The sequence below is a fragment of the Cinclus cinclus genome, chromosome 6 (assembly GCF_963662255.1).
Source record: "Cinclus cinclus chromosome 6, bCinCin1.1, whole genome shotgun sequence".
NCBI lineage: Eukaryota > Metazoa > Chordata > Aves > Passeriformes > Cinclidae > Cinclus > Cinclus cinclus.
In genome coordinates, this window is record NC_085051.1 from 3,072,840 (window position 1) to 3,091,303 (window position 18,464).

General features: G+C 43.2%; 1 protein-coding gene across 1 annotated transcript in view; it reads left to right on the forward strand.

Annotated features, from left to right (window-relative positions):
* The first annotated feature begins 381 nt into the window (after positions 1 to 381).
* The window catches only part of MPPED2 (metallophosphoesterase domain containing 2), a 96,827-nt gene continuing 78,744 nt past the window's right edge, over positions 382 to 18,464 (forward strand). The window contains exon 1 of the mRNA XM_062494984.1: positions 382 to 509. Coding sequence (XP_062350968.1) covers positions 382 to 509 — 128 coding nt within the window. The remainder of the gene's footprint in view (positions 510 to 18,464) is intronic.

The window sequence follows — 18,464 nt, forward strand, 5'->3', positions numbered from 1 at the left end:
TTTTATTCCCCCCCTTCCCCCACCCCCTGAAGATAAAGCCTTACTTTAAAGCATTCATCCTTTGGATGTGTCTAATGATGATGGAGTTGGATGATGAGGTAATTAAAAAAAACAGTGAATAGTAATGCGTAGAGAGGGGTGATGGGTACATCATGAATATAGAAGAAGATCTCAAATCTGAATGGAAATGAGGAGAGCGTAGAGTGATAGGTCTGTGCGTGTTTACATCTCTTACAGCAGCCTGTGCTGTCTTTCTCTCCTGGCAGAGGTCGCGGAGTTGATGCAGAGCTGTTGGGAATCGGGAGCTGCCCGGACCACAATGCCCTACCCTGCCCCTGGCCTTGGGAAGTTGTGAGCTTCTCATGTCCATAAGGAGGAAGGATGGCTCATGGAATTCCTTCACAAGGCAAAGTTACCATAACGGTGGATGAGTACAGCTCCAACCCAACGCAGGCGTTCACACACTACAACATCAACCAGAGCCGCTTCCAGCCTCCGCACGTGCATATGTGAGTATTCCACCTGTGCCCGAGGCAGGGGGCTGCTGCTCCGGGAGGGGGTTCAGGACCGGGAGACTGGGCTGGTTAGTCACGGGAGCTGGAGTGCGAAATGGTTATCAGGCTTCTCCCCCGGTTTGTGTCTGAGAGCTCCATCCTGTCCTGGAGGTGGCTGTGCCCCAGGCTCCGTGTCTGCCAGCTCCATCCCTGTGCCCCAGGCTCCGTGTCTGCCAGCTCCATCTTGTCCTGGAGGTGGCTGTGCCCCATGCTCCGTGTCTGTGGGCTCCATCCTGTCCTGGAGGTGGCTGTGCCCCAGGCTCCGTGTCTGCCAGCTCCATCCCTGTGCCCCATGCTCCGTGTCTGAGAGCTCCATCCTGTCCTGGAGGTGGCTGTGCCCCAGGCTCCGTGTCTGCCAGCTCCATCTTGTCCTGGAGGTGGCTGTTCCCCATGCTCCTTGTCTGCCAGCTCCATCCTGTCCTGGAGGTGGCTGTGCCCCATGCTCCGTGTCTGCCAGCTCCATCTTGTCCTGGAGGTGGCTGTGCCCCATGCTCCGTGTCTGCCAGCTCCATCCCTGTGCCCCATGCTCCGTGTCTGCCAGCTCCATCCCCGTTCCCCAGGCTCCGTGTCTGCCAGCTCCATCCCTGTTCCCCAGGCTCCTTGTCTGCCAGCTCCATCCCCTCCTGGAGGTGGCCGTGCCCCAGGCTCGGTGCCACCACCTGCCTGGAACTCTCCCCGTGCTCTCAAGCTTGGCACTTCACTGATCTCACCTTAACTCGCCTGAGGGACCCGTTGCTTTAAGATTTAAGCTCCTTTCCCCCAGCGCTTACACTCAGCTGCGAAATTGGCCTAATTGGGAGTAATTGTCGCCCCCTCCCACCGGTGACTCCTTTGTCCTCCTGGTTGCCAGCAGAACGTGGCATGCTGCACAGGTTCCACCCTGAACCTGCCACTTGCCCAGAGGAGTCGGGGGCTGGCCCGGGGTTCCTGGGAAGAGCTGCACATCCTCCCTTTAAACAACAAACCGCGGCGAGCTGGAGGTTCCTTCTGTCTTCCTTCTGTTCCTTCTTCTTGTTCCTGGGCTCTGTGGCACCCGGGGTTGGCACCTAGGCACGGTGGGCTGCTTGCTTAGCAAAGAGCTAAGCACCAGTTTCAACTCTGAATTCCCTCTCCATTGTTTAGTGGGGTTTGATCTTTATCGGTTATTTATGTGAAGGTTCTTTTTCTGGTGGCATTAATAGAGTGAAAAGCACGAGAAACTAAAACAAAGCCGACATCTCTTGACATCCTGCGAGCCATTGTTAGGCAGGATTTTGAACCATGTCACACCACTGAATTTGATAAGGATTTTGCATAATAAGGGGGGAAAGTTGTATGGTACTTCATTGCATTTTTGTTATGTAGAAGCCTGCCGGAAGAGTCACAATGTAGGAGTTCAGCACCTTCTAATAGGATTTCACGTGGTTACAATGTTCCTAAAAGCAACTTTAGGAGAGATGCTGTAGAGTGTCTTTTGTCATTTTTCAAGGTGAAAAACTTTCCATTAATTACATTTGTTTTATTACTACCATGATGATGTAACTTTGATTTTAGAAACATTTCCATGTCTTGGTTCACTTTTCAGACCTTTTGTCAGCAAATTTCTGTTGCATGTTTTGCACTCCAGGCTGTGCTTCTGACTGACGTTAAGTACAAATCTTATTTAGAGAATGAATTCAAAGCAAACAAAAGAAAATCAGCAGTTTTAAAGAAACCCTTCCTATTGGCATTGACTTCAGTGGAAGCTGAATTTAGGACTAAGTGTGGTGTTCAACACTGTAAGAAATTGTTCATGCTTTGCTTAAAAATCTCACAAACATACAGGCACTCCTCTAAGAGAGTGTATCTCTTAAATTATACTAACTTGATGGATACCTTGAAAGATATTTGTTTGGGAAAACTGTGTAGCTGAAATAAAAAGTGAAGCTTCAAAGTACGGTACAGTGACAGTATTTAAAATAATTTTAAATACTGCAGCTTTCTTAAAATCAGAAGTTTGGTTTCAGAAGAGGGTGAGGCACATGAAAAGGAGATCAGATTTTCAAAAAACTGGAAATGGATTAGTCTCAGAGTCACAGTGGAAGCAGAGACAGCAATGTTCAAGTGCAGGATGTGAGTTCAGGTGTAGGTCTGGATAGCAAATGACAGATTTTAGGAAACCTGTTGAGAAAGAGGAAAGCAAGGGAGTGAGGATATGAGGGTGCTGAGGGTTTGTGTGATGTAAGAACAGTAGAAATGTTTCTGGGGAGGGGAGACTGGATTATGTGGTAGCCTCAGATGGAGCCTTTATTTGTCTTCTTAATGTATTGTAATGGAAGTTTTGTGTGTTTATCTGAAAGAGGTTGTCATCAAGTGAGAAATCTTAACAGAAAATTGGTAGAAGCAGTATTAACAAAGAAACTGTGATCTTTTTACCCTGTTATATCTCTGTTAGTGCCACGTTGCTGCAGCCACCAGGATTGATTTGGTTTGGTTTTACAGTCTGCTTTTCTTTGTTGCTGTCTTTTACAGCAATGCGTGTGTGTGGTTTGTTGGTTTCATTTTGTTTGGGGCTTTTTTCCCCTAAGAGGGAGTTTGAAGAGGCTTTATTCTCTAGTGAAAAATTTATTTTAAAAACCATGGGATGAAGAGAAATGAGTTAAGCAACATGGGAGCTGAGTTTTGTGACATGTATGTGAATAGCAGGGCAATCTATTGCTGCAGGACCCTGCTGCATGCCATAAATCAGGAGCTGGGTGCAGTGTAAGGACAGTGTTCTTTGCTAAAGGAAATATTGTTTTTAGAAGTAATTTCTTTCTGGCTATGCATCTTCGTGTCCAAAGGTCAGAACTGGTTTTCTTGGCCTACACTGAGCCATTTACAAGGTCCTGTATCCTTTGGGCCTAACTCTGATTTCACACAGAGTGAAGGAGAGTCCATGGAATATCACCAGCATAAATCTGGTGAGTAAGGCACTACTGGCAGTACTTTGCCTGTTCACATGTCCTGGACTTTTCCTCACACTCTTATTTTGTGCCTCTCATGTAGTTTCATCAGCTGGGATGGAGTTCTCTTCTCTTTATATGTATTTTTATACCAGCACTCCTTAGTCAGTTTGTCTAAGCATACTGTCAGGTAAACAACAATGTATTTATTACAGCTCCCTTTGCTTGGGCTGGCATCAACAGCGGTTTTGTCAGTATAACTTTTGAATCAGTTTGTCCAGCCATTTTATTTCATTTTATTTCATTTCTCTGCAAATGAATGTTTGAACTGGTATTCTAAAAGCATTTTTTGCTGCACAGTTGTTTTGCATAAAGGGATGTAATTTTAAATATTATTTTGTCGTCTTGAAGCGATGCTCCCACCCACAGGTTTCACTTACTCTCTGGCTGTTATAAAGTGTTTGTATTTGCATGCTTTGTCCAATTCATGATTACTTTCTGTTAGTTTTAATTAACTGCATCATCTTAGCTCCCTGCTTTCAAGGGCAGCTGCCCTTGATAAATAACAATTATAATATGCTTTCCCATGCTTCATGTTGATTATTATTCTTTTGAAACTTTTCATGCTTTCTTTTTTTTTTGTCAAGAATTGTGACTTACAGAGTAAAGTGCTTCTTGTTCCTTAAGTGTGTGTGTGTTTGAGTTTTGTTTTGCTTTTTTTTTTTTTTTTTTTTGGGGGGGGTTGTTTGTTTGTTTGTTTTTAAACCAAACCAGCTTTTAATTCTGTTTATATTTTTTAAATATTCTGAATGAGGCTGCTAGCAGTGGTACCAACAATACTAGTGAGCAGCAGTAGGACGCAGCAAGGGGAAAAATTAAAATTAAAAACTACTTCCTTAGGTTTTAACCAGACAGAAAAATCTTCCTGTTTAGGTACAACACCCCATTTACTTGCAAGGGGGGAAAAAAAAGAGAAGAGTGAAATAAACCTTGTGTGTCTGTTATGGAAAATGCCCCTTTGGCAGGCCTGTCTGGTGAGGATGAGGGAGTTTTGTGAAGATAAAAGAGCTGCAGTCCAAACTGCTGCAGGCTGAGCCTTTTAGGGGAGTTCTTTAGGTTTCCTCTGGTCACACCAGCATGGCTTGGTGGCTTCTTCTTAGGGCAGTTTGAATCCGTGTTATCGCTTTGCTGTGGTTTAAATTCAATAGTAGGGGAGTAAGAAAGATAGAGGTTGATGTGACAGAGCAAAAGTCCTCTCAATAAGTTTATTCATACTTGGAGATATATTTTCCAATCTGTAACTATATAATTTTACTGCCTTTTCTGTACTAGGGCAATCCCCCATGTGAATATTCTTATTCTAAAACAAAAAGTATAAGCAGAGTTTTATATTGGTAGAAGTATACGTCAATACATAAATGTCTGTGTGTAAATGTATATATATAATAATAATAACAAAATAAAAACACAGCTATTTGATCATAGAAGAATAAACATTCAACTGTGATGGAACCTTACACTCTTAGAACTCAGACCTTATTAGAGTAGTAACCATGACAGAGGGGATCTTGGGTCTTTTGTTTGTTTTGTTTTGTTGTTGTTGCTTTTTTTCCTTGGGGAAACCATCCTGCATTTAATGGGCTTTATAAACTCCCACTGAGATTAGTGGGAAATCATGCATTTGATTTGCAGTGTTCTCGATTTTTGTTTCGTGTAGGGTGTGTGATAAGGAGGGGAAAAGAGCTGGCATTAGCAAAATATGAATTCATTTGACATTTACAGAAAAGTGGAGCTGGTACATGTAATATTATTGGTTGAGAGAATGAGAGGTTCAGTCTCACACCAGTCAGCTGTACCTCGTGTGACTGGGCAGGCTGTTTCAGCTGGTACTGAATGTGACACTGGTGTAATTTTGCTGGAAATTGTTGCTCTGACCATTAATAACACTTTTTTTTCTTTTTTTTTTTTTTTTTTTTTACATAAGCATACGCAGCTCATGACCATACAAGTTTCCTTTCACTACTTATTTTTCCAAATAAACAAACCAACAAACCAGTACTCTCTGAAACAATCAAGTGACATTTAAGCTCTGGTTGTGAAAACAAGAGTACTTTGGATGAGTGCACTTATTCTGACACAGGGATTTTTTCCTGGGGTCATGGCTCACAATCAGCTTACCTTGGTGCAGGTTTAGTCTCCTTTCCCTGACTGGTCCCTCCCTGATGTGCAGCAGTTCCCAGCCCGGTGTGTGAAGGAAAACAATCCTGTTTTTCTTTTAGCTAAGAGCAGGAGCCTTTGAGCAGCTGCCCTGAGGCTGCTGAGCTCTCCCTGCAGCGCCTGGCAGGAATTCCCTGAATACAGGGAAGGACACAGTGGAGGTGGGAGCCCTTCAGCTGTCCCAAAATAAAGTCCCCCATTCCAGAAGAGGGCTGGGAACTGATTGTGTGTTGTGGTCCTTCTGCCACAGAACAGTGGAAGCCTCGTGGCAAAGATGCCAGTTTTAATTGTCATTAAGAAAACTCTGTTACTGGTGCCTGTGCATGTCCGTGTCTGGTTGTGTGAGTGAAGATCTCTACCATCTCACTGATTTTACATCGTTCAAAAGTTACTTGTGCAAAAATCTAAGCAACATGTAAGTTTTAAACTTAAATTTTATGTGTAAAATGAAAATAACTTTTTGAAGAAGCTTCACTTATTTGGGATGCTGGACTGTGGAGTGTTTATACAGTGGTGATGTAAGGCTCAGGAATTACAGTTTTGTTATTAAAATTCAGATTTAGGCCCTTTGTGTTTATACAGTGCAGTCATCATATGCTGAGCACTCTTGAAAAACGGATTACATTCCTGGCCTTTCTTTTTGTCATTATAAAAAGGAATAATACCAACCTACTTTTAAAAAAATGGCTTGACATCCCTGGAAGGCCAATGATGTTCAAGTGCCAATACTGTTACTATTATTATTGTTGTTGTTGTTATTATTGTAGACCAGGTTTAAAATAATTTTTTTGGTCACCACTGCCCTATTATTACTGTCTTTCCACATCGCCCTGCCCTAAGACAGAAGCCAGGTCTGGTTGCAGTTGGTGCTAAAGCCTTTCCCTCTTGTGCTAGGCTGCCAGAGCAGTCTCTGTGCCCATCAAAATCAATCCATCAGTCCCTCAGTGTGAGGCACCAGCCTTCTGCAGCTCCCAGAGCTGTCTGATTGAGAAAAGCTGGTTACTGGCAGGGCTGGAAGGGGGCAAGATCCCTGGTCTAAGGAAAGGCTGCAGTGCTGAACCTGCTGCTCCCCAGCTGCTCCTTCCTGCCCCTGTGCCACCCGCTCTGCCACCTCCCCAGGAGTGCTGCCTGAGCCTTTTGGAGGCTGCTGCAAGGACTGGGACCCTGAAACAGTCCAGGTTAGAGATGTCCATGTAGTGGGGGCGAGGGGGGCTTGTTTGGTTTGGTTTTTTGTTTTTAATTTTTTTTGTTGTTGTGTGTTTTTTTTCGCCAATGAGCTATTTTCAGTGATCTTTCTCTTGGTGCAGCTTTACCCGCAGAGGGTCCCAGGGGCAGGGAGAGCAGGAAGGGCATATTTCTTCACCTTCCATACAGAAATAAGACTGACAGACTTTTTAGTTGATGAAAATGTGCTGTTAAAACACCTTATAGAGTCAGTCTGGCTGCTGTTGGTAAACCCTGAGAGGGAGAAAAAAGGTTTTTGTGTTCTCATGTTCATGTGTGTTGGTGCTCTTTTATGCTGTATTAATCATGCAGAGAAGCCTTCAGGTAACAAACACTTTATCTGTAAGGACCCATCTCAGTAGCTGAGGACTATAAAAGGAAATTTTCATTACATGATCTGACTCCATGCTACAGTGTGAATTGTGGCGTTCATTTAGTGGTCAGTCATACTGAGACACAGCTGACTTGCACTTCTGTGTACAACACACAAATGTGTTCTTACTTTTTGGGACATGTGTGATGGGATCTGACCGGGAATGTTTTTTTGCAGCGGTAGCTCCTGCCACGGTACCTTGTGCTGGAGGGAGGCTGCTCACCAAGGAAGCTCTTTGCTGGGAAGTAGTTTGACAAAAAAAAAGATGGATATAGGTTGCAATCAGGATGTTGTACTGTCACTGGAAACTTGCTAATTTCTTTTTTTAAAATACCAGGGCAGTAGGGATATTGTTGTGGAAGCAGCAGATTCTTGCTTTTACTTAGTGCTCGAAGGGTGAGATACAATCTGTCCTGTGAAACAACTTCTAGAGCGTGGATTTCCAAACAGAGGGTTAATGACTAAATCTGCAGGCCCCACACTGCAAATCCTGCTGGAAAGCTTTTGGCTGATGGTTTTCTCCTAGTGGGCAGGATGAGGTGATGAGGGAGCCTGTTCTCTTTGCCTGTGACACATGGTATTCCAAGGAAAGGGCTGCAGTCACCTATCACACATCTTACTCTTTTCTTTTACAAACCCTTGCTTGAATTTTTTGTTGGACAAACAAGACAAAGGAAAACCCTGCAAACAATGTGAGTTTAGATGTCCATGTTACATGTTAAATTATTATATGCAGCTTGCTTATGTTTGATGCAAGACTATTTCAGAATTGATCAGGTGTTGGTCATGGACATTGATTTCTTTTGTACTCAGTGTTGGCATGGTAATTTTTTGAGTTTACATTTCTGATCTTGAGCTCCCAATGGTCGCATAAATTTGGAGTTTGGAGTTGCCCAACACTGATATCCATGGAAGAATTCAGAAGTGGAGGGCTAGAGTGTCTCCCTCCCAGAGGAACACTTGAACAGTTTGGTTTTGAATTCTGTAATATGCTATATGCCATTGAGAAAACAAATGCTTTTAGGCACAGCAGAAGTACAGTGAGGCAGGCACATGCTTTTAAAACTTGCACTTCTGAACAGTGAACTTGTAAAGTTACTGCAAGGAAGGCAGAGCCCAGCTTGGTGTTGGCATCACCTGCATTCCCTCAAGTGACACGTGCTGGCAGGGAGAGGGGAGTGCCAGTGCTGGGTAGGAAGGTCCCCCTGGTCCTGCATGGGAAAATCATTCCCTTCCATAATTCACACCAGGTTTTCCCAAGTCCCTAGAGTGGATTTTCCAGCAGATTGTGAGTTTTGGTCCTTGGTGCGATGACTTCTTGTTTCCAGTGGTTTGAATCATACTTGGCAGTGCAGCTGTGGTTTTATGGACTTCATCGAGGTTGTTTCTGCTTGCAGAGGGCCTGATAGTGGCTCTCAGGTTTTTTTTTTCTGTAATGTGAACATGCAGAGCAGTGCAAAAAAGGTTGTCTGCATATATGCATGCACATATTTCATAGCAGGTATTTCAGAAGATACAAACAGCTTGTTTGATGGGATTTGGAAATTTAGGTGTTACCCATTTGCTTTTAGTTTTGAGGTGGGACATTAAGGTTGCAGTTTTTAGATGGTGTGTTCTAGAGAGCAAGTTTTGTGTTGCTGTGTGGTTGTTTTTAATTAGGAGGAAGCTGTGACTGAATTACAGCTTTGTTTAGGCTGGATTATCAACTCCAACCATTAATCTAGCACTGCCAGGTCCACCACAATATAAACCAATATGATAATTGCTAGAGATACTAAAAAAAAGTCCAGCAAATTAACATCACATAAAATAAAATAGCAAACATGCACATTTAAAACAGCGAAGTCAAACTAATTCTAATGTGGTAAATGAGACTAGACTCCATTTAATGTTTTTTATTTTGCTGCCTTTTTGAACAAAAAGTTAGGGTGGGATAATCTGCACGCAGTAACATTCCTGGAGGAGAACCAAGCGGTTGGAGCGGAAAACGGCAAGTCTGGATTCCAAACAATAAAGTTTAGGTGCCTGGCATTGCAGTCATTTTATTTATCTCTTGAAGAGTTGACCATAAAGCTTGGTCATAACCTCGATAAACCTGGGGATTTCTCCCAGCACACCAGCTGTAGGTGTCCTGCAGGATCTGCTGCTGCTGGCTGTCACAAAGTGCTGGTGGATGAGCAGTGCTGGAGCTTTCAGAGTGGGGCAGGGAGGATGGCTGGAGAGCAGCTCAGCTCATAATCCCCAAATACAGTTGTCCTCTTCATAACTGATGGATCAGGTCCATTTGATTTCTGCTGCCAACAGAGTTCACCTGTGTGCTCTCCACTGACAGAGAGATGCTTGCTCTTATTTTTAAATGCCCTATTTTGTAATGGGCATATTTTCTAAATTTAAATCATTATGATGAGGGGAATGACAAATAAAAGCCCAGCTGTCTCCTGTCTTTACTGAAAGATTATTTAAATAACTGTGCAGTGTCTTTCAAGGTTTGTTTTTGTCCCAGGTTGTGGATTTCATTTTCCCTCTCTTCCTTGCACCCTGGCTGACATTCGGGCTACAGAGATTCTGCTGGATGTTGACAGGGAAAAAACAGCACCAGAGGCTTCCTTGCAGCAGAGTCTCCACTTACTGTAGTGGGCATTAACTTATATCCAGCACATTAGACTTAAAAGCACAGAGCCATTAAGTGTAGCTCTCCCTTCCCAGGAGGGCAGCAGATGGAGGGAGGCTGGGGGAGGGAAGGAGAGAGGAGTGTGATAGAGGGACTTGATCTGATGTATTTGTAAGCCAGGAAACTTGCTATTTACCACGTTTACAATTTCTCTGGGATAAGGAATTGAGTGTAGTGACTGCGAGCACGAAGGTCAGCACATTACTCCTAAATGTTTGGCTATTGCATCATTTTATGGGAAGGAAAAGGTGCTAGTCCAGTATATCTTCCCTCCTGCTCCTTTTATATAGGGAGCACAAAGAAAAAAGTCATTACTTTTTAATTACTCTAGGCTTCTTTGTTTCTTAGAGCACATTCACTTTTGGCCAGCAGTGAGCATTAACAGTGGGTTATTTGCTTTCCTGTGAATGGTGAAGTAGTAGTTTTTTTGGGAAAATAATGTCCAGAATTAAAATTTCATGTCGTTCAATGTATTTAATAAACAGGAGCCTTTTCCTATACTTGTAAAATGCAGTGATTGGTGACATCATTATTGCTTCCAATGGACCTGCCCACGTAAGTGGCACAAAAGTACCAGATTAAGTGTCTCCCTCAATTTTAAGCAATGATTCTTCCAAGGACTTCTTTTCTCTGGTTGTTAGCAAAGTACATATAAGATTGTGACAATTGACAGATATTAAGGAAGAGGGAAATTCTGTCTTTGTGGTGTGTTTATTTTGCAAATTAAAAGTCATTCAGGCATTCACTTTTCCTCTTGGTAGAAAGCAGTGAATAAATTAAAATTAAATAAATGCACAGTTTTATATGAAAAAAAATATATAACCTGGGTGTAATCTTTTAATTACTTGAAAGTTTTTATATATAATTGCTTCATTTAATTATTTTTCTCTTGACATTAGTTTGATTTTCCATCATCTTGTTTGTTAAACAGGGCTGTTTGCAGCTTTGACAGGAAAGCATGTTTGCAAGAAGAATTAATTTTGTTCTGCTCTCAATACCGTTCTGTACCTTTAAAGTTTCCGCTTATGTACCCTCTTTGGGTTTTTTGAGGGAGACTTATGATTCAGATTGTCACTTGTTAGATGTTTTGGAGGTTATTTTAATTGTTTGCATAAAGTTCTGAAGACAGATTTTTTTTCTTAGAAATGCATAATGAGAATGCACAGATCAAATGCTGTAGTAGGAGTTTCAAACACCCCCTGAGAATTAAAATGCTGATGGTAATGCTAGGGGTGGTATATGATTTCTTTTTTTCTCCCCTTTTTTTATCTCCACTGTGACCTTTGGTGGTGTTCTGCTCAGCTACTCTGCATGGCTGCTTTCTGAGAGTGCTGCTGCCTTAATGGAAGGATCAGACATGCTGTTCCTCTCAAAACCTGACACATCATCTTGGCAGCAAAACACAGACCTTTAATGCATGGAGTTCTCATTTATTGTTGTTCATTTATTTGCCATGAGTTCTATGCCTCTGAGAAGATAGGTTGGTTTGAAAATGTATGTATGTAGAATGAAGACCTCATTTTCTTTGAGTTAGGATAGAAAGGAAATCCCTGGTCTCAAGGAATTAAAATGGTCTGTATTTAGGGGGATTTTGTTTTCTGTTCTGGCTCATTCATTTTAGGCATCATTATTACAGAACATATTTTCCTGAAAAGAATCCGGTCTAGATTGTCAAGATAAATATTAATTGAAGTTGAAAATTAATTTTGGATCACCTGGCTTCCTTGATTTCCTGTCCATACCATCATTTCATACTGTCACTATTTTCAGTGAGTGTTCTCTCAGAAAATTTTAAGATGTCATTCTGCAGCATGAGAAAGATCTCTTGTGGAGTTAAAAAGTATGAACTGAAACCTGTGTAGCCAGGAAGTTGTTGGAGTTTTTTTCTAATTTTTATTAATTAGTTCAAATTAAATGGGATTTTAGAGAAGATTTGGAATAAGGCATGGCAATTTTCTGTGTATCTGTGACAGAGACAGTGCCATTTCTTTGGGTCCAGAAACTTATATAATAAAATGCAGGAGGAACGTACTGGAGATAGACCAATACAGAATAAATGGAAGTTGAGAAATGTATAAATGATCTCAAATGCCCAAAAATAACCAGGGATAAGATGTTGGCCTGAGGTGTAGTTCTTAGCACACCTTGTACCTGCTGCCATAGTTGCAATTTTACTGCCTGCCTATGTGTTTAAAGACTTTTCCTGCCCTAGCATGAAGTGGAGCAGTGTGATATGTATCTCAGTGTTGCTGTGGTGGCAATGTTCAAATCTTTGTATGTGCTTGTTTGTATGTGCCTTTTTATTTTCCCAACACAAAAGGTTTTTTCGATTTTGAACTTGCAGACTTAATACCTTGTAGTTGTTTGCATGGAAGCGTGGCCACGCTGACTACGAGGTCGTTTATAGGAATTAAAGCAGAATTCTTTCTTGTATTGTGTTGATTTTTGTGGGTTTTGTGGGTTTTTTTAAGGCACGAAACAGCTGTCAGTGGGGTAGATTTTCTGTTTGTTTAGTATGTTGTTAGATAATGAGCTCTAAGTGAAAAATCAAGCATCCTGCTATCTGTCCTGTGAGTCATCTAATCCTAAACAACATGCTATGCATTCATACAGCGTAGACAGTGCTGACAGCTATGTTCAAAGAATTAATAGATTTTTTTCCCCTCTCTCTGTTTTCCAAACAGAAAAAGACAGAAATTTAAAGAGTTAAAAATGCTGATTCTTTGATGGCATAACTGAAACAACATAATGTATCAGCTACATGGGGAGCTGCTGCTGTGGCCAACCTTCTGATTTTAGCACCCTCCCAAAAGCTGCAGAAGAAAATTTGAATGGAGCACGAAAAAGTTTCTTGAGCTGCCTTAGTTTGCAGTTGGTTTGCTTGAATACTTGGACCTGAAGCAGTGATAATCAAGAACCCTGGTATATGGTGCATGGTATATGGATGGCTGTGTCTGGGTGAAGTATGGAAGAGACAGCAAAATCTAGGCTGTCACAGGTGGGTGTAGTCTTAAAGCAGTGAACTACACAGGGCACAGCAAAAACCTTTTCCTGTCTGCCTTCTGCTGCTGCCTGTGTTTTTGAAATCCGTTGCACAGCTACCCTTGTATTTTCTCTGGGGAGCCTTGTGACTGCAGTTTGGATGTGTCTTCTGCAATGTGTGATACAGCTGCCAATTGACCCGGCAGCTCAAATTAAGCTAGGAGGTCAACTGTACAAAGGGAAAAGGAGCCATATTAACCCCCGTGTATCTTTTGGTGCTTAGTAAAGGTGGTGTGGGTAATTACGGAAAAGACTTGAAGCTACATGGAGACATTTTAGTAGGTATTTCCCCCACTGTGAGGATCTGGCTTGGCGATGGCACGGGGGGGGGGACGACACCGGTCCACATGTGCAATTTAAATAGGTCTGGATTTTGCATCATAAATATGCACCGGATGCAAGGGAGAAAACCAGCACGTTCTCTCAGGATGCTGTTAGGGCCAAGCAGAATCTCATTAGGGACAACTTCAAAGATCAGTTCCTCATGTCCATAAAAACAAGTGTAAATTATCTTCTGTGAGCCTGCTGTTAGCAGTTGCACTGTTACATTATGCATGTAGCCTAGACTGCACATGGTATCAACAAACTGCACTGGGTTTCATTAGGGTTTCATTTTTATTCGAGGCATGGCAACTTTGCTATTTATTGTTGTAGTTTTGGCTAATACAGTATCTGATTTAAAATTTCCTGCTGTATTAGCTGTTAGTAGTGACACAGTGTCTGGAAAGGTCTTTTAGGGCTCTGCACTGCCTGTGTGTCTGTAGAGGAATGGCCTAGAGACATCACTGTATTGACAGCTTTACTTGCTTTCTCATTCTTCTGCTTCCTGCACTTAGTGAGAGTCTGGCTGATCCCAACCCTCTTGGAATGAGACTCGAAGGAGCTTTCAGTGATGCTGCTCTGCAGCACGTGGCTTAAATGTTTATGAAAATAATAAAGAGGGTAGAACTTCAATGCTGTGTGCTTTCACTGGGCCACATGCCCTATCATATACGTTTGAAAGGCCAGCTTGTAATTGTTGCTGGGGAAATGTTTTGAAGTGGTTAAATGCAGCCTCTGTGCATGAAAATTTTGTAACAAGTTTCTATGGGATCAAGATTTTTGACGTTGCATTGTTTGTCCTTGCAGAAACAGTAAGATGCCATGGAATATTCTCCTGAGCTACGCTGCTAAAAAATGAAAAATATATTTTTATATTTTTCTTTTCCTGTGGTATTTCAGCCTTTTTTGTATGGCTTAATCATTGATGAAAGAAAGCATTCACTATCACACCTAGTCAAGGCCTGCCACCGCCTTCAGATGTGATGTTCACCTCCTGACTGGGTCAGGAATCTGATTTGCGCAGTGATTTCACAGAGACCTGCAACTTGGGGCTGCTTTAGGCTGTGCACAATGAGTTGCAGCATCCAGTGTGGCTTGAGTGTGTCTGGTTCAGGCCACTTTTGTTGAACTCATAATGCCAAGAGGCATGTTTTTGTGAGAGCTCTTTTGCCCTGCTTGTTGGCAGTGGTGGTGCTGCTAGCTGGAGCGGCCCTCGCCGCTTTGCAGAGCTGCTCTGTTGGCCCACGTGTCTGCATTGTACGTGTGGCATAACTGGGAGCTCAGAGTAATCCCTGGAGTTTGATGCCCAGGTCAGCTCTCCAGCCCTGTTCACCATCTGTCCCTGTGCAGTTGTACTGGCACAAGAGCCTGGAGCAGGAGCTGGGCACAGCAAGAGGGGACTGGGAGCTGCAGAGGTCGGTGCTGTTGATGGAAGGTGAGGTTACTGACCTGTATCCCTGCACACATTAGTGATGGCCCTGTGTTTAATGTGAGCGGTTTGATTGCAAAGGTACTTCACGAGACACAGCTGGGAAATGGATCCTGCTGTCTTGTGATGTCAGGTGGGTGAGAGTTCACTGTGTAGGTGAAGTGCAAGGGTAGAATGAACCCACGTGAGACTTTTGTGTGATTTCCCAACAGGACATCAGGAATTTCCCGGCGTTGTTCAAGATTACAAGAATAATGCGAGATAATTTCTTCATCCTGAAGGGCCTGTGTGCACCTGTGGGGATCAGTGAGAATCTGAGCTTCTTCAGGGCCAGAGCTGTACTTTTGAAGTGTCAAGAGTGCAGAGCTGCCAGCTGTCCCCCGGTGCTGCCACAGTGGTGATGATGCAAGGCTCGGGTTGGTGCAGGAATGCAGAAGTACTCCACCCTGTTTTGCACTGTGGGACAGTGTCTGTAGAAGCCCAGGAAGGCCGATGTGTTTGTCTCAAAACACCCATAGTCAGATGGCTGTGGAGCCATCCAAGGGTTGTTGTTAATAATATATGTTGTGAGAAGGATCAGGATGTGGCTGGAGATGGGGCCAGGTGGAGGTAGGCAGTACTTTTTTGGGACAAATATCCTTGTTCTAGTTCCTGGATATAAGCACAATACAAATGCAGGAATGAGATTCAGAATGGGCATGGACTGTAAGTGGGGGAACGAGACTGCCAAACACCCCCGAAGTCCTCCAGCCCATTTCCAGAAAGGTCTGCAAGAACAGACTGTACATGATAATTCATTTGCATAGAAAGTGAAAAACTCATCTCCAGAATGAAGAAATCGATATAAATCTGTAATCTATTTAAATCTATAAGAAGGTACCCCCTGCCCCAAAGCCTGGGAGTGCCCTAAAGTGGAGATTGCCCGTGCTGAAGCCTTGGTGGAGCTTTGGACATGGTCCCACTGCAGGTGGAATGAATGGGACCTTGGATGGCATAGGATGTCTTCCACCCTTAAAAACACAAAATGTTCATTAAAACTTGCACCTGAGGCCCCCTGGAAGAAAGGGCAGTTAATCTGAGCAGAGGCCAAATGTGCACTTGAGTGCAGCTAGAGTACTTCCAGTGTTAATCATGCTAACAGGTCTGCCTCAGGTTGACACAGAGTGTGATGGCAAAGCTTTAGTCTTGATGGGAAGCAGCCTGATAGAGAAAAAGGATGGAGACAAAAGTCTTGCTACTTCCTAGGTTTAGGTTTTTTGGTTTTGGATTTTTTTTCTCTTATAAAAATGTCGAGAAACTTCTTTTCTTCCACAAGCATCAAATTCTAGTGTGGAGTTGTCTGAATTTTAATGGAATTAAAAAACACCATGTCCTTTGCTTTGGAAAAGTTGCTGCTGCTTCAGCTGTCCTTTAAAGTCTAATGAGCTAAAAAGCCTCCTTTTTTTTTTTTTCTTTTTTTTTTTTTAAAACAGAAAAATATTTGACTGAAGAATCAAAACATCCCCGTGGTGTATATTTGTTACTTGTTTCTACATGTGTCTGTGTATGTACATGTACATACAGCTTGGTGATTACCTGATGCCCAGCGAGAATGTTCGCATGCAGTGAGAGCTTTGCTGTTTTTTGGAAGCCTGCTTCCTATTTTGCATTCTCTTGACTTGGATTTTAAAGCCTTTAAACCCCCAACAGGGTTTGCTATCTTGCTGAGGAGTGATCAGTTTCCTCAGAAGTTCAAGACTGTGTTGGGAGGAAGCCTTCATTTAACATCATTGTTTAGGTCTGGCTCCTTGTCTGCCCCTAGCAGACAATGTTTGAACAAGCGATAAGATAAGAAGTGGCAGTGATAGGCATGCTGCAGGGTTACTGGAAGGGCACGAAACAGCCTGGCCAGGGGACTTCAGAGGTCTGATTCTGGGTTATAATGGGTGATTGAAATGTTCTTCTCATGGGGTTGGCAGTTAATGTGGCATTCATGTCAGTGTGTCCCTCCGGAAAAAATGAAGTGGTTGTAGGAAAACAAAGAAAAAGCAGAGTCTGTAAAACTGGGCAGGGCATAATTTGGGGTTTTTTTTTGTGTATAGCATGGTCACTTGGTGCTTTTACTGCTTAAATAACTACATGAGACCATGGGATACAGTTTTGCTCAAGGAAATTGTAAAAAGAGTGAAGTAACAGAAAAGCCTGGATGGTTAGGACTGAGATGCTGTGACCGGAAGGTGTGAAGAAGGTTGTGAAATGCAGCCCCTTAGCACAATTAAGAAACTGCAGCCAGGGCTCCTATTATCTCACTATAGTAAAGATATTTGCTTTATCTTTTTTCTTTCTTCATTGGTTTTGTTTGCTTTTAATTTGTCTGTTTAGAAGGATGTTTCCCATCCAAGCCTAATACCATCTCTAACAGAAGGAGTCATCTGGAAGTCAAACATGCAGTGCAAGATCAAACTGTGTCTGCAGGTCGAGAAAACTCTCATTAGACCAAGGAGGTTCTTATTTTTGCCTTAACAGGAAAAAAAAACCACCCCACTTAACACGTGTGAGAGTGGCTGTGTTGGTCCAGTATGCAGCTTCTGCAGAAAGGAGGTGACCATACCCTGGTGAAACAGGAGCTGCTTCACTTGTGCACGTATTCAGCTGCCCATCTGGTGAGCTGAATCCACTCGTGGAGGGGCCACACAGCTTCCAGGACTAGTCCAAGCCAGCAGCCACACCATGAGAAGGGGCAGGTGGAACACAGAGCAGGGATCTGTGCCTAGCTCTGCGTGGCTGTTGTGTGGCTCCTTTCTACACTGAAATCTTGACTCTCAGAGCTGGCTCCAGGCAGTTGTTGGAGCAGTTGCTCTGTGAATGGGACTGGGAGGAGGTTTGACTGAGCACATGCCTGGTAATGGGTGCTTGGGAGGTTGTGAGCTCCAGATGTAGGTTCTGGGTTAGTGGGAGGGGAAGAAGCATTTACCAGACCTGTGGAATGGATGTTAAAGGCTGCCACCTTGATAGGCTTCCTGATACGTTATCTCCCATGAGTCAGAGCTTGGTGAGACACTCATGAAAGAGAGAATCACACCACGCTGAGAATGATCAGGGAAAATCCAGGGCACAACAGGTCCTCGTGGTTAACACTTTCATCAGTTTTGCTTAGCAGTGTGAAAAATGACAGCACAGTTTATGAGTTCAACAGCACTTCCCATGCTTGCTTCAAACTGTAAAAGTGGCTGTACATTGTATTAGCCTCAGAGTACAGCTCTGACATGTGTTAAACTGCTGGCAGGCCATACAGAATGTCCCAGGGCTGAATTCCCTTTCTACCACACCGCACTGGTCCCTCCACACACAGGCATGTTCCCATCGTGCTGGGACTGGAATTCTGTTTTGGCCATCAGGCTGGGGACTGAAAAAGTGAGTGGCACACGCTACAAGTCAGAGACCTTGTTAAATTCCTGTGAGGTTAGATTCCCTTCGGATGCATGGCAAGGCAAAGCCCTGCTCACTGATGTCTTGGGGCTGGTGGTGCGCACATCTGGCAGGTTGCCTCAAACTGAGACATAGTTCAAAGGCATGTTTGTAATTCAAGCTATTCTCTGGGCCTTACTTAGCAAAGGTCAAGGGCAGAGCAATTTACTGGATCGTGTTTGGTGGGGTGTGCTCAGCGTGGTTTATAAGGGCAGGTATCGTGACACAGTGAATGTCAGCAGTCTCACTGAAGTGATTTTGCTGTTTTGCGAAAAATACGCAC